The 14,735-nt window shown below is 41.7% G+C and overlaps 1 protein-coding gene across 5 annotated transcripts in view; it reads right to left on the reverse strand.

Moving 5' to 3' along the window:
- Positions 1-14,735, reverse strand: part of INTS2 (integrator complex subunit 2) — a 79,541-nt gene that overhangs the window by 11,853 nt on the left and 52,953 nt on the right. For all 5 annotated transcript variants that reach the window (XM_058445812.1, XM_032162882.2, XM_032162883.2 and 2 more), the window contains exons 15-18: positions 13,006-13,114; positions 8,257-8,361; positions 4,072-4,236; positions 964-1,165 (exon numbers count right to left, since the gene is read on the reverse strand). In XM_058445812.1, coding sequence (XP_058301795.1) covers positions 964-1,165; positions 4,072-4,236; positions 8,257-8,361; positions 13,006-13,114 — 581 coding nt within the window. The remainder of the gene's footprint in view (positions 1-963; positions 1,166-4,071; positions 4,237-8,256; positions 8,362-13,005; positions 13,115-14,735) is intronic.

The following is a 14,735-nucleotide window of genomic DNA, read 5'->3' on the forward strand; positions in this document are numbered from 1 at the left end:
GCAGAAGAATGAAATTATAATTAAAGGATTATCACATAGCTCAATTATGAAATCACTTCTGTAGTCATAATAATATGCATTTGAAATAGTGCTTTAACAAAAATTTTAATATACCTGTGTTGTGAGAAACAGGAAAAGGGGCAATGTGTATTAGAAGAAGTGGGACTCACAGGAGGGGAAGCAAGTAAGAGAGCTAACCTTCACCTTGTAGAGTAGAAAATCAACAGATAATTTCTAAATTGGAAAATCAGGAAATTACAGTCATTATAAGAGATATATGGGGAGGATATAAATACGAGAATAAAAAGATAAAAGAGATGAAAATAGTTGTCTCTGGGGACCTAAAGTCTAAGATACAAAGGTGTGAGGCATACCTTATATACTACTTAACTTGTATACTATTTATAGCCCAGTATTCTGTTTTCTAGACCTGTCCAGGTGTTAAGGATCCAATCTATGAACCAGCAGAGACCCAATGACTAAAGACAAACTTTGCTGCACACTGAAATCACCTGGGGAATCTTTTAAAAAGTACTGATGCCTGACTCCCACCCACAAACAGTCTGATTTAATTGGCATGGGTTCCAACCTGGGGATGAGTAGTGGTAAAAACTCTCCAGGTGATTTTAATGTGTAGCAAAACTTGGAACAACTGCAAAGATCCAAGATATAACAGTGATCTAAATCATAATTAGCCACAAATAACTATACATGATAACCCAATTTTCAAGAACTTCCTAAAGTTAGAAATACTGTAAGGTTTCTATTTCAATAAAGTTTGCTTTACTTAAAGTTATAACAACTATTTAGTAGTCTTAAGAAAGGAGATATATTGTCATATAGTCAACAAATACTGCTATGAGTGGTCTTTGTGAAAAATTTTTTAAACAATTAAATTTAGGTTATTGTATATTATCACTGCTATATAATTATCTATTACATGTAACAATACACTGAATTTACCTTCTAGGCATCACAGTATTAAGAACCATCCATAGTTTATTGACTGTTTGCAGAATTCTCCGTGGAACCCCTGAATTCAACAGCTGACTCATATTGGATGTTAACACTTCTGCATATGGTATAAGTTCACTGGCAGAGAGTAAAGTCAAGTGTTCTATAATCTGCATCACTTGTGTGTGATTTACTGGGACAGCTGAAAATGCTAAAAAGAAAATTTAGCAATCATAACCTAAATTCTGTACAGTTTATCAAGCAGGAAGTAGTATTGTTCTCTCAGCCTGTAGACCAAACAAATCAAGAAAACAATGTGGCTAACAAGTAACTATAGTTACTTGCTATTGTTTCCTACAGAAACCTAGGTACAATTTCAACTAAACTTATTAAAATAAGGGCCAGCTGGATGCGGTGACTCACACCCGTAATCCCAGCACTTTGGGAGGCCAAGGCGGGTGGATCACTTGAGGTCAGGAGTTCCAGATCAGCCTGGCCAACATGGTGAAACCCCCTCTCCACTAAAAATACAAAAATGAGCCAGGCGTGGTGGCAGGCACCTGTAATCCCAGCTACTTAGGAGACTGAGACAGGAGAATCATTTGAACCCAGGAGGTGGAGGTTGCAGAGAGCTGAGATTGCACCAGCGCACTCCAGCCTGGGTGACAGAGCAAGACTCCATCTCAAAAAAATAAAAAAATAAGGGCCCTAAGAAAAATTCATGCAAGTGTAGTTATTCTTTCATAAAGAACAAAAATATCTTTTTTTAAAAATCACATTAATGGGATAGGCATGGTGGCTCACACCTGTAATCTCAGCACTTTGGGAGGCTGAGGCAAGAGGATTGCTTGAGTCCAGAGGTTCAAGACCAGTCTGGGCAACATGGCGAGACTACATCTCTACAAAAAGTAAAATAATTAGCTGGATGTGGTGGTGTACCTGTAATACCAGGTACTCGAGAGGCTGATACAGGAAGATCCCTTATGCCCAGGAGACAGAGTTTGCAACCTTGAGCCTGGGCAACAGACCCTGTCTCCAAAAAAAAAAAAAAAAAAAAACCTCACTTTACTGACCCAAAGACTAATCTTATTTTCTTGGTGATTCAGATTGATCTTATTTTTTAATTTTAGAGATGGGAGTCTTGCTATGTTGCCCAGGCTGGTCTTTTTTTTTTTTTTTTTCCCTCTTGCCTTTACCAATCAAGAGCCCAGGATGGTTTTGAATTCCCGGCCTCAAGTGATCCTCCTGCTTTGGCCTTCCAAAGTGCTGAGATAACAGGTGTGAGTCACTGTGTCCAGCCCAGACTGATTTTAAAAACAGGACTGAACGAGGAAAATATGCTGAAGTATTGCTTTTGATAGCTAACATTCATTTGAAAAGCTCAAACTTCTTGAAACTTTCCTCCAGGTGGTCCCCTTATAGGATGTAAGCACCCAGAAGATTGCTGTTACTAAAAAATATCTAGAACTATGCTCTCCAATAATCACTAACCACATCAGGCTATCGAGCATCTGAAATAACTAGTCCAAATTGAGGTGCGTTATAGGTGTAAAATACACAACAGACTGCAAAGACTAAGTGCAGGAGCCTTAGTTGGGGGTAAAATATCTCATTAAAATTTTAATATTGATTACATGGTGAAATAATATTGGCAGGCCAGGCACGGTGGTTCATGCTTGTAATTCCAGCACTTTGGGAGGCCAAGGCAGGCAGACTGCTTGAGACCAGTTTGAGACCAGCCTGGGCAACATGGCAACCCCTTCTCTACAAAAAATACAAAAAGTAGCTGGGTGTAGTGGCATGTACCTGTAGTCTCAGGTACTGGGGAAGCTGAGGCAGGAGGATTGCTAGAGTCTGAGAGGCAATGAGCCAAGATTGTACCACGGCAGTCCAGAGTGGGCAACAGGACAAGGCTCTGTCTCAAAAATAAATAAATAAATAAAAGAAAAGAAAAAATATTGGCCATATTTGGTCAAATAAAATGATTTAAATTAGTGTTGCCTGTTTCTTTTTACTGGAAAGTTTATAGGTGTTATAGCTTACACTATATATAGGTGTTATAGCTCACATTATATTTCTATTTAACAGTGCTGATCTAGAAGAACATTCTCCATTATACAGTCCTATTCCACTGCACATATTTCTTTTTTTGAGATGGAGTCTCGCTCTGTCGCCCAGGCTGGAGTGCAGTGGCGCGACCTCGGCTCACTGCAACCTCCACCTCCCGGGTTCACACTATTGTCCTGCCTCAGACTCCCGAGCAGCTGGGACAACAGGCACCCTCGACCAGGCCCAGCTAATTTTTTTTTGTATTTTTAGTAGAGACAGGGTTTCACCGTGTTAGGCAGGATGGTCTCGATCTCCTGACCTCATGATCCGCCCGCCTCGGCCTTCCAAGTGCTGGGATTACAGGTGTGGGCCACCACGCCCGGCCTACACTGCACTTATTTCTAACCAGTTTAGAACCTTTCTAAAACCACACCACCTTTTTAGTGATATAATATAGGACCTATGAGAGAAAAGATACAGGCACATCAGAAAGAAATGGTAAAAATTCCTGGCCAGGCACAGTGGCTCACGCCTTAATCCTAGCACTCTGGGAGGCTGAGGCAGAAGGATCACTCAAGCTTACAAGTTCGAGACCAGCCTGGGCAACATGGTGAAACCCCATCTCTGCAAAAACTAAAAAAATCAGCCAGGCCTGGTGGCTCACACCTGTAGTCCCAGCTACTTGTGGGACTCAGGTAGGAGGACTGCTTAAGCCCAGCAGGTGGAGGCTGCAGTGAGCTGAGATCATACCACTGCATTCCAGCCTGGGTGACAGAGAGAAAGACACACACAAACACAAAAGGAAAGGAAAGGGAAGGAGGAAAGGGGAAAGGGAAAAGGGGGAAAGGAGGAAAGGAGTAAAAGGGGAAAAGGGGAAAGGAGGAAAGGGAGGAGGGGAAGGGAGCATAAAATTCCTTAAACGCAAAGAGTATTTTATATACTTAAAATACATTCACCAAAACATTGTTATACCCACGGAAAAATTCTGTATGATTATAAGATTTCAATTAGCCTAGCATCTCCTTGTACTACAAAAGGGGTTAAAGGAGTATCAATAATTTACTATACCTTCTTGGAGTTGTTTGGGGGAATGATTTTTAGCATTATTAGTCAGGAGCATTCGCCGTAGCAGGGCATCAGTCCCTGTGATTTCTTCTTCACAAATCCAGTCATCCACAATACATAAATGTGGGTAGTTAGTAGCAAGGAGACGTAGTAAAGCTGAATGCAACCCTTGAAAATTTACAGAAAATCAATTGGATTCTTCATGCTCAAACACCAGAAGCTTCCCCACCCCTCTCATTTTTATCAAGCCATCAGCCCACAAGGAAAGAGGGTTATGCTCTAAGTCAGTGTTTCTCAAAGAATGATTAGATGGCCAGGTGCAGTGGCTCACGCCTGTAATCCCAGCAATTTGGGAAGCCAAGGCGGGTGGATAACCTGAGGTCAGGAGTTCAAGACCAGCCTGGCCAACGTGGCGAAACCCCGTATCTACTAAAAATACAAATATTAGCCGGGCGTGGTGTTGGGTGCCTGTAATCCCAGCTACTCAGGAGGCTAAGGCAGGAGAATCGCTTGAACCTGGGAGGTAGAAGTTGCAGTGAGCCAAGATCGCAACATTGCACTCCAGCCTAGGCAACAAGAGCAAAACTCCACCTCAAAAATAAAAAAAGAATGATTAGAGCACCACCAGCATCATAAGCTTGGGAAGCTTGTTTCATGTGCAGAATAATGAATACCATCCCAGGTGACTAGATCAGAAGCTCTAGAATGGAGGCCTAAGAATGTGCACTTCTTGTGAATGCAAACTACAGTTTAAGAACTTCTCAATAGTCATTTGATCAAGGGAAACTGCTTAAATGAAGATCCCGAAGTAATGTGATAAACAGTGAGCTGCGAACTATTACTTATAAAGAAAGCTTTCAACTTTCTTCCACCCCACCCAACCTAACAGTCTCCTAAAGTTGTTTCACATAGCAATTGTTCAAGAGTTCAGGGTAGAGGAAAGAAAAGGAGGAGAAAAGAATGTCCATTTGGGGACTATCATATATGGTTTGGAAAAGGTCCTATTCAGAAATACTGATAGGCTTCTGTAGAGAACACGCCCTTTCCTCCAACCCTGTTGAGAATCATCGCTATAGATGTGGTAAAATTAAAGTTGCCCACTTTGAATACCTGAAAGGTCTCAGGTACTTTATGTACGTTTTCTCATCTCTCCCTAACATTCATACAAAGTAAGCAATGCCTCCATTCTACTATAAGGAACAAACAATGCTGAAAGACATTTATTAATATTAACAACCCTAAAGTCACACAGCTACGTATGTCAGCCAAGAGAAGCAGTACTGATGATACCCACAATGGGGGGCATTTTTTCTTGGTTCAAGAAGTATTAAAGAAGACCAAAAGAAATGGGAAAACTTCTTACCAAATCAAAGCCTTATTTATAACATTTTACCTATACCACAGTTTGACTATTCATGACTATTATGTATAATGTTAATAATGAGAGGCCGCGTGCAGTGGCTCATGCCTATAATCCTAGCACTTTGGGAGACTGAAGGGGATGGATCACTTGAGGCCAGGAGTTGGAGACCAGCCTGGCCAACATGGGGAAACCCTGTCTCTACTAAAAATACAAAAATTAGCCAGGCGTGGTGGCACATGCCTGTAATCCTGGCTACTTGGGAGGCTGAGGCACAAGAATTGCTTGAACCTGGGACGTGGAGGTTGCAGTGAGCCAAGATCGTGCCATTACACTCCAGCCTGGGTGACAGAGCAAGATGCTGTCTCAAAAAAAAATTATGACACCATAAAAATGCCTAATTAGTTAATGAATTAACGAAGTACTACTATGCTAAGTGCTTCGCACGTAAGTACCTAATAAATATTGTTACTACCATACTATTATCATCATCAGAACAGTAAGACTATGCAGTAGTAGTAGGAACCAAAGTACTTTAGATCTAATTATCCTATTATGCAAATCAAATGATACCACTGCTTAATCCCAGTAGAAACAATACCCAATTCCTTTCTCATAGAAACAGCTTAAAATTGATGTTTCTGTGTTTCAAAAGACATTGTAACAATCAAAAATGGCATTACTTTAACATTTAAATTTCTAAATGCATACAGGAGTATATATACAGTTAAAACTATACCCAACCATCACAAAAAAGACTGCTTACAAAAGTGTAAACTAATCAACATTTCATACTCTTTTCAATAAAGTATATCAATTGCCAAATGCTGTTAAAAATAACATTATTTTCTGGAAACAGATTATACAAAGAAGCCAGGCACGGTGGCTCACGCCTGTAATACTAACATTTTGGGAGGCTGAGTAGGGCTCTTCACTTGAGGTCAGGAGTTCGAGACTAGCCTAACCAACATGATGAAACCGCATCTCTACTTAAAAAAAAAAAAAGATTATACAAAGATATAAGTAAATAAATGCTGCAGACATCTGGTTAATGATGACCAATGAAGGCTCATGTTTCTCCTTGAAACCAACCATAATAAAGAAAAAAAACCAAAATTCCAGCCAGGCACAGTGGCTCACACCTGTAATCCTATCACTTTGGGAGGCTGACATGGGTGGATCACCTGAGGTCAGTTCGAGACCAGCCTGGCCAACATGGCGAAATGAGGTCTCCACTAAAAATACAAAAATTAGCTGGGCATGGTAGCAGGAGCCTGTAGTCCCAGCTACTCGGGAGGCTGAGGCAGGAGAATCACTTGAATCTGGGAGACGAAAGTTGAAGTGAGCCAAGATCACACCATTGCACTCCAGCCTGTAAGACAAGAGCGAAACTCCATCTCAAAAAAAAAAGAGAAGGCCGGGCGCGGTGGCTCACGCTTGTAATCCCAGCACTTTGGGAGGCCGAGGCAGGCGGATCACGAGGTCAGGAGATCGAGACCGCGGTGAAACCTCGTCTCTACTAAAAAATACAAAAAAATTAGCCGGGCATGGTGGCGGGCACCTGTAGTCCCAGCTACTTGGAGAGGCTGAGGCAGGAGAATGGCGTGAATCCGGGAGGCGGAGCTTGCAGTGAGCCGAGATTGCGCCACTGCACTCCAGCCTGAGCGACAGAGCGAGACTCCGTCTCAAGAAAAAAAAAAAAGAGAAAAAGAAAATTCCAACTTAACAGAAAGAAAAACACCCATACTCAAACATTAAAGAGGTATTTAATTAAGAAAAATCTCTAGAAAATTAGCTGGGCATGGTGGCATAGGCCTGTAGTCCCTGCTACTAGAGAGGCTGAGATAGGAGGATGTTTGAGCCCAGGAGTTTGAGGCTGCAGTTACCCACTGCACTCCAGCTTGGGTAACGTAGTGAGACCCTTTCCCTAAAGAAAAAAAAAAAAAAGAAAAATATCTAATTTCAAAAAACACTACAATATTTCTACTTAACAGGATTTATAGTAAAAATATTATAATATATCCGTACTATGGATCATAAAACAATCAGAAACAGTAAGGCAGATCTACCTGTACCGATATGTAAAGATGTTCAAGACTCCAAGAAAAAAAACAACCCTTAGAAGAGGCAGGGGAGGCCGGGCATGGTGGCTCACTCCTGTAATTCCAGCACTTTGGGAGGCCAAGGTGGGCAGATCACTTGAGACCAGGAGTTCAAGACCAGCCCAGGCAACATAGTGAAACCCTGTCTCTACTAAAAATACATAAATTAGACAGGCGTGGTGGCACGCATGCCTGTAATCCCAGCTATTTGAGTGGCTGAGGCATGAGAATCACTTGAACCCAGGAGGTGGAGGTTACAGTGATCCAAGATCATGCCACTGCATTCCAGCCTGGATGACAGAGCGAGCCACTGTCTCAAAAACAAAAACAAACAAACAAACAAAAGAGGTAGTGTACAATACTATTCAGAGTTTAAAAAAATTTTTTTTTTTTACTTCTGTTAAGTGTCTGTTAGGTTCAACCACAAGAACCTGCTGTTTCTGTGGCTCTAAATTAGCTGAATATCTGCAATTTCATACAGCTCAACCTACAGGAGAAAAAAGCCTGAAAATATATGCCAACTGAAAATAGCTAGGGTTGTGTTTTAGGAGGTGGGGTGGTTTGCAATAACTGAAATAATAGATTTAGTGAGGGAGGCAAAGAGGAATTTCACTCTTGAACTGTTTGAATTTTTAACATTAAGCACCTATTACACTTCATAACATTATAAACAGAAAGGTTTTTTTAACAATAAACTTTAGCAGTAAAGAGCAAAATAAAACATACCTCCCAACTCCTGCTGCAGCCCTTGAGCCTGTCGAATAAGGAATTTGATAGGAATCTGATCCATTAAAGAAGAAGAATATGATTTGGGCTTTCTTTGCATGGCAGCTATCAAAGATAAAAAGTGTAAAATAAATAAAATGTCCAGAAACAACAGAAATCTTAACCTTCAACCCAAATGGAAACAAAAACAAAGTCAAATTACTTTTAATGCAATTAACCTGTGAATATAGCATATAAAAGATGAAGAATCATTACAAAAACACGTGGCTACACAGGAAGAACAAGAACATACCTGGAGCAAGATCTGGAAAATGTCCTGAAATTTAAAACTAGACAGAAGAAAATTCATAACAGATGAGAGAAGCCATGTGCAAAAGTGCCCTACACTAAAAGAACCAACAAGTGAGTCAAGATTTTCCCAAACCTAATTGAGAAGATCAAATGTGATCATGAACATACGGCCTAGAGCTTCATGATTCCAATGTATCTTATAAAAAGAAACTGTAATTTTATTTTATTTTATTTTTTTTTTTTTTGAGACGGAGTCTCACTCTTTTTGCCCAGGCTAGAGTGCAGTGGCACGATCTTAGCTCACTGCAACCTCCGCCTCCCGGGTTCAAGCGATTCTCCCGCCTCAGCCTCTCAAGCAGACTGGCTGAGATAACAGGCATCCACCACCGTGCCTGGTTAATTTTTGTATTTTTAGTAGAGACGGCATTTCGCAATGTTGGCCAGGCTGGTCTCGAACTCCGGACCTCAGGGGATCTAGCCTGCCTCGGCCTCCCAAAGTGCTGGGATTACAGGCATGAGCCACTGGGCCCAGCCAATTTTTTTTTTTTTTTTGGTTATTGACATAGTGTCGCTCTGTCACCAGGCTGGAGTGCAGTGGTGCGATCTTGGCTCACTGCAACCTCCGCCTCCCAGGTTCAAGTGATTCTCCTGCCTCAGCCTCCCGAGTAGCTGGGATTACAGGTATGCACCACCATGCCCGGCTAATTTTTTGTATTATTAGTAGAGATGGGGTTTCACTGTGTTAGCCAGGATGGTCTCCATCTCCTGACCTCATGATCCACCCGCCTTGGCCTCCCAAACTGCTGGGATTACAGGCGTGAGCCACAGTGAATTTTATCATATTATATACAATAGTGATGACTGAATCTTTTTTTTTTTCCCTGAGATGAGTCACTCTGTCACCCAGGCTGGTATGCAGTGGTTCAATCTTGGCTCACTGCAACCTCTGCCTCCTGGGTTCAAACAATTCTTGTGCCTCAGCCTCCCAAGTAGCTGAGACTACAGGTGCCCACCACCACGCCTAGCTAATGTTTGTATTTTTAGTAGAGACGGGGTTTCGCCATGTTGGAGGCTGGTCTCAAACTCCTGACCTCAGGTGATCCACCAGCCCCGGCATCCCAAAGTACTGGGATTACAGGCATGAGCCATCATACCTGGCCTCTTTTTAAATTAAGTTAGGTAATATGAATTTGAGGACCACTTTCCCTGCCTCCAATTTAATCCATCCTTCAACCTGCGGCCATAGTCCTCTTATTTAAATACAGATTTGGCCACCTTCAGTGAATCCTCAGATCACACAGAGTAAAGGTCCTTGCCAGTCAATACTATCTTTCTCTGTCTCATCTCTACCGTATTCTATATGCCTGGCACCCAAAGCTCATTCCAAAGTACTTTCCTTTACACCACAGGAATATATGAGAATCTCGATCAGGGTGTTTGTAGTTTGACAAAGGATATACAATATGTTTATTCTCTTACAAACTACAAACAGTAAAGCTCAACCATTTTTCTTTTATTAAGGACAAGAAGTATGTAAGTGCAAGTGTTAGAATAAAGGTTGAGAATCACTGTCTACATAGACCACGTATATATCATATACTCTTATTTAGATATAATCTCCCTTTTAAGTTAATAAATTAGCATAGCTTTCCATACCAATCTTTTATGAATTAAGAAAAAATCAGAAGGCAGTTAAAACAATAGTTATAGGTTCCAGAAATAGACAAATCCTGGTTCCAATACTTATTACCATACTTAATACTAACTTAGGGAAGTTACTTAACTTCCTTGTGCCTCAGTGTTCTCCCCTGTAAAATAAACGTAACCACCACCTATCTCATAGAATTGTTATAAGGGTTTACATGAGCTAACTATAAGACTAAACTAAGGCCAGGCAAAGTGGCTCACACCTGTAATCTCAGCACTTTGGGAGGCCGAGGTGGGTGGATGACTTGAGGTCAGGAGGTCGAGATCAGCCTCACCAACACAGTAAAACCCATTCTCTACTAAAAATACAAAATTCAGCGGGGTGTGTTAGTGGGCACCTGTAATCACAGCTACTTGGGAGTCCGAGGCAGGAGAATCACTGGAACCCGGGAGGCGGAGGTTGCAGTGAGCTGAGATCGCACCACTGCACTCTAGCCTGGGCAACACAACAAGACTCTGTCTCAAAAAAAAAAAAAAAAAAAAAACTAAACTATATGTGTAGGATTAAAAAGCAAAAAATTATTTCAGGTTCCTTGATAGGAAGACTTAATACTGCAAAGATGTAAATTCTCTCCAAATTAATCTACGTTTAACATAATTCTTATCAAAATCCCAATATAATTTTCCTTTGTGAAATTTAACAAAATTATTATAAAGTTCACGGAAAAGATTAAATATATGAGAATATACAGAAATTCCAAACAAGAACTGTATCAAAGACACAGAAAATGTCAAAACATAAAAAAGAAAATCCAGGCCAGGTGTGATGGCTCACACCTGTAATCCCAGCACTTTGAGAGGCTGAGGTGTGTGGATCACTTGAGGTCAGGAGTTCGAGACCAGCCTGGCCAGCACGATGAAACTCTATCTCTACTACAAATACAAAAATTAGCCAGGAATGTGGTACGCACCTGTAATCCCAGCTATTCAGGAGGCTGAAGCAGAAGAATCGTTTGAACCCGAGAGGCGGAGGTTGCAGTGAGCCAAGATCACACCACTGCATTCCAGCCTGGGTGACAGAGTGAGATTTTGTCTCAAAAAAAAGGAAAACAAATTAAAAACTACACACAAAGATCAGGAGGATCACTCACACCTGTCAACCCAGCACTTTGGGAGGCCAAGCCAGGAGGACTGCTCGAGCCCAGGAGTTTGAGATCAGCCTGGCAACATGGCAAATCCCATCTCTACAAAAAATAAAAAAAATCAGCCAGGCATGGTGGCGTCCACCTGTGGTCCCAGCTACATGGGAGGCTGAGGCAGGGATCCCTTGAGCCCAAGAGATCAAGGCTACACTGAGCCATGTTCATGCCACTGTACTCCAGCCTGGGTGACACAGTGAGACCCTGTCTCAGAAAATAAATAGATGAAATGAACTATACACATGTAGGAAGTATAAACACAGGTAAACCTTTTTTTTCAAATACAGGAAAAGATACCATTTTATAATGATATCATGCATTCTAAATCTGACCTTCTGATATTATGTGAAGTAACTAAGTTTCAAAGCCCATTTCAGTGACATTCTCTGTGTGCGTGTGCATGCGTGTGTGTGTGTGTGTGTGTGTAGATGGGCATCTTGCTGTTTTCCAGGCTGGTGTCAAACTCTGAGCACAAGTGACCATCCCATCTCAGCCTCCCAAAGTACCAAAGTACTGAGATTACAGGGAATGAGCTACCATACCCAGCCCAATGTTAATGGCCAAACGAAACTCTTCGGCCGGGCGTGGTGGCTCATGCCTGTAATCCCAGCACTTTGGGAGGCCGAGGCGGGCAGATCACGAGCTCAGGAGATTGAGACCATCCTGGCTAACATGGTGAAACCCCATCTCTACTAAAAATACAAAAAAATTAGCCGGGCGTCGTGGCGGGCGCCTGTAGTCCCAGCTACGTGGGAGGCTGAGGCAGGAGAATGGCGTGAACTCAGGAGGTGGAGCTTGCACTGAGCCAAATCACGCCACTGCACTCCAGGCTGGGCAACAGAGCAAGACTCCATAAAAAAAAAAAATAAATAAATAAAACAAAAACAAAACAAAACAAAAAAACCGAAACTCTTCTACTTTTTTTTTTTTTTGAGACACAGTCTCACTCTGTCCACCAGGCTGGAGTGCAGTGACACAATCTCAGCTCGCTGCAACTTCCACCTCTGGGTTCAAGGGATTCTCCTGCCTCAACCTCCTGAGTAGCTGGGATTACCGGCATGAGCCACCACGCCTGGCTAATTTTTGTATTTTTAGTAAAGATGGGGTTTCGCCATGTTGACCAGGCTGGTTTCGAACTTCTGATCTCAGGTGATCCGCCCACCTCGGCCTCCCAAAGTGCTAGGATTACAGGCGTAAGCCACCTCATCTGGCCTTTTCTATTGTTTTTGATTAGGTTGTTACTCTTCACACTAATGGAAGGAAGACCAGGCAAAGACTCAAATCAAGAGAAAAAAATTCAGTTACAGCTCCATCAGCTGTTAAATTTATATTTAGTGAACAAGACCTATACAATTGTTAAAATACAGGCAATTCTGTTATCTATTAATTTAGCCTCTGATAAGGAGGACTGGGCCATAAATCATGGTAACATACCCCAACATGCATGATTTATGTATCAAGTATACAATGCCCATATTGCAAAGATTATAAAACGATACTAGAGTTTGTTAGAATATTGCCCTTCTTTCATCAAAAAACAGTTTGGAAAGTAACAAAATACAAGCTAATAAAATAAACTACCACTAGAACCACTCCTCTATGTACAACTTACCTAAAGTCTTTGTGTTTGCTAGAAGAGCCTCCTCATAAGACAGTATATAGTAGAGCACCAAAAGCTGTGCTGTGATACTGAAACGCTGATTAAGGCGGATGTTGTCACCCTGGAGGTAATATTACAAATACTCTGAAATACTTTGAATTTCATGAGTTGTTTTTTTTTTCTTGATAGTAAAAGAATCAAAATAGACTATTCAGCATTGCTGCTCCTAACTCAGGTAAAACAGGAGAAATGTTGCTGTGTGCGTATTAAACTCAAAAAAACAACATGAAATCTGAGATGGCATGAGAGATGAATGGCAACATGCTTAAGTGGCCTTTAAGACAAGACAAAGAAAAAACTTCAGCTACTACTCAATAGCAAACTCATCAGGCTGCTTCTGAAAGACAGGAGTCCCAAGTATTACATGAAATTACCATGAAGAAAGTAACTCCTAAATAAGACATTGTATACTTAAATATATTTGTGAAAAATGCAACTGTTTTTCCCTTCTAACAAACTGGGGAAAAAATACTTTCATCAAATTTTCCCTAAATGAGCCAGGAGCGGTAGCTCATATCTATAATCCCAGCACTTTGGGAGGCTAAGGCAGGCGCATCACCTGAGGTCAGCAGTTGGAGACCAGCTGGCCAACATAGTAAAACCCTGACTCTACTAAAAATATAAAAATTAGCCAGGCATGGTGGCACGTGCCTGTAATCCCAGCTACTCGAGAAGCTGAGGCATGAGAATCACTTGAACCCAGGAGGCAGAGTTTGCAGTGAGCTGAGATCGTGCCACTGCACTCCAGTCTGGGCAACAGAGTGAGACTCTGTCTCAAAAAAAAAAAATTCCCCCTAAATGAATGTAGGTATACCTTAGATTCCCAGGATGCTAAACAAACCTATGCTGAATATCTTGAAATCCCACACAGTACTTGATCAAATACACAATCTCCAGGGAACCCTTTAGACTTTAAAGTGAAACTTAAAAAAAAAAAATTATTGGCCAGGTGCAGTGGCTCACACCTGTAATCCCAGCACTTTGGGAGGCCAAGGCAGGAGGATCACTTGAGGTCAGGGTTGGAGACCAGCCTGGACAATATGATGAAATCCCATCTTTACTAAAAATACAAAAATTAGCCATTTGTGGTGGCATGTGGCTGTAGTCCCAGCTACTCAGGAGGTTGAAGCAGGAGAACCGCTTGAACCCAAGAAGCAGAGGTTGTAGTGAGCCGAGATTGCCCATTGCACTCCAGCCTGGGTGTCACAGCGAGACTCGTCTCAAAAAAAAAAAAAGGCCAGGCACAGTGGCTCACACCTGTAATCCCAGCACTTTGGGAGGCTGAGGCAGGTAGATCACCTGAGGTCAGCAGTTCAAGATCAGCCTGGCCAACATGGTGAAACCCTGTCTCTACCAAAAATACAAAACATTAGCCAGGCGTTGTGGCAGGCGCCTGTAATCCCAGCTACTCGAGAGGCTGAAGCAAGAGAATCACTTGAACCCGGGAGGCAGAGGTTGCAGGGAAGAGGAGGTTGCAGTGAGCCGAGATGGCGCCACTGCACTCTAGCCTGGGCAACAAGAGTGAAACTCCATCTCAAAAAAAAAAAAAATCTTACACAAGTGTCTGTTTAGCAAACTACTTGGAACTAATACCATTCTTTTAATTTTTACACGTGATCTAAGGAAATTTAATCTAATTTTAAGTTCAGAACTACCTAGAAGTCCTCTGATAGGAAAATAAA

This window comes from Hylobates moloch, unplaced genomic scaffold (assembly GCF_009828535.3).
Source record: "Hylobates moloch isolate HMO894 unplaced genomic scaffold, HMol_V3 SCAFFOLD_10, whole genome shotgun sequence".
Classification (NCBI taxonomy): Eukaryota; Metazoa; Chordata; class Mammalia; order Primates; family Hylobatidae; genus Hylobates; species Hylobates moloch.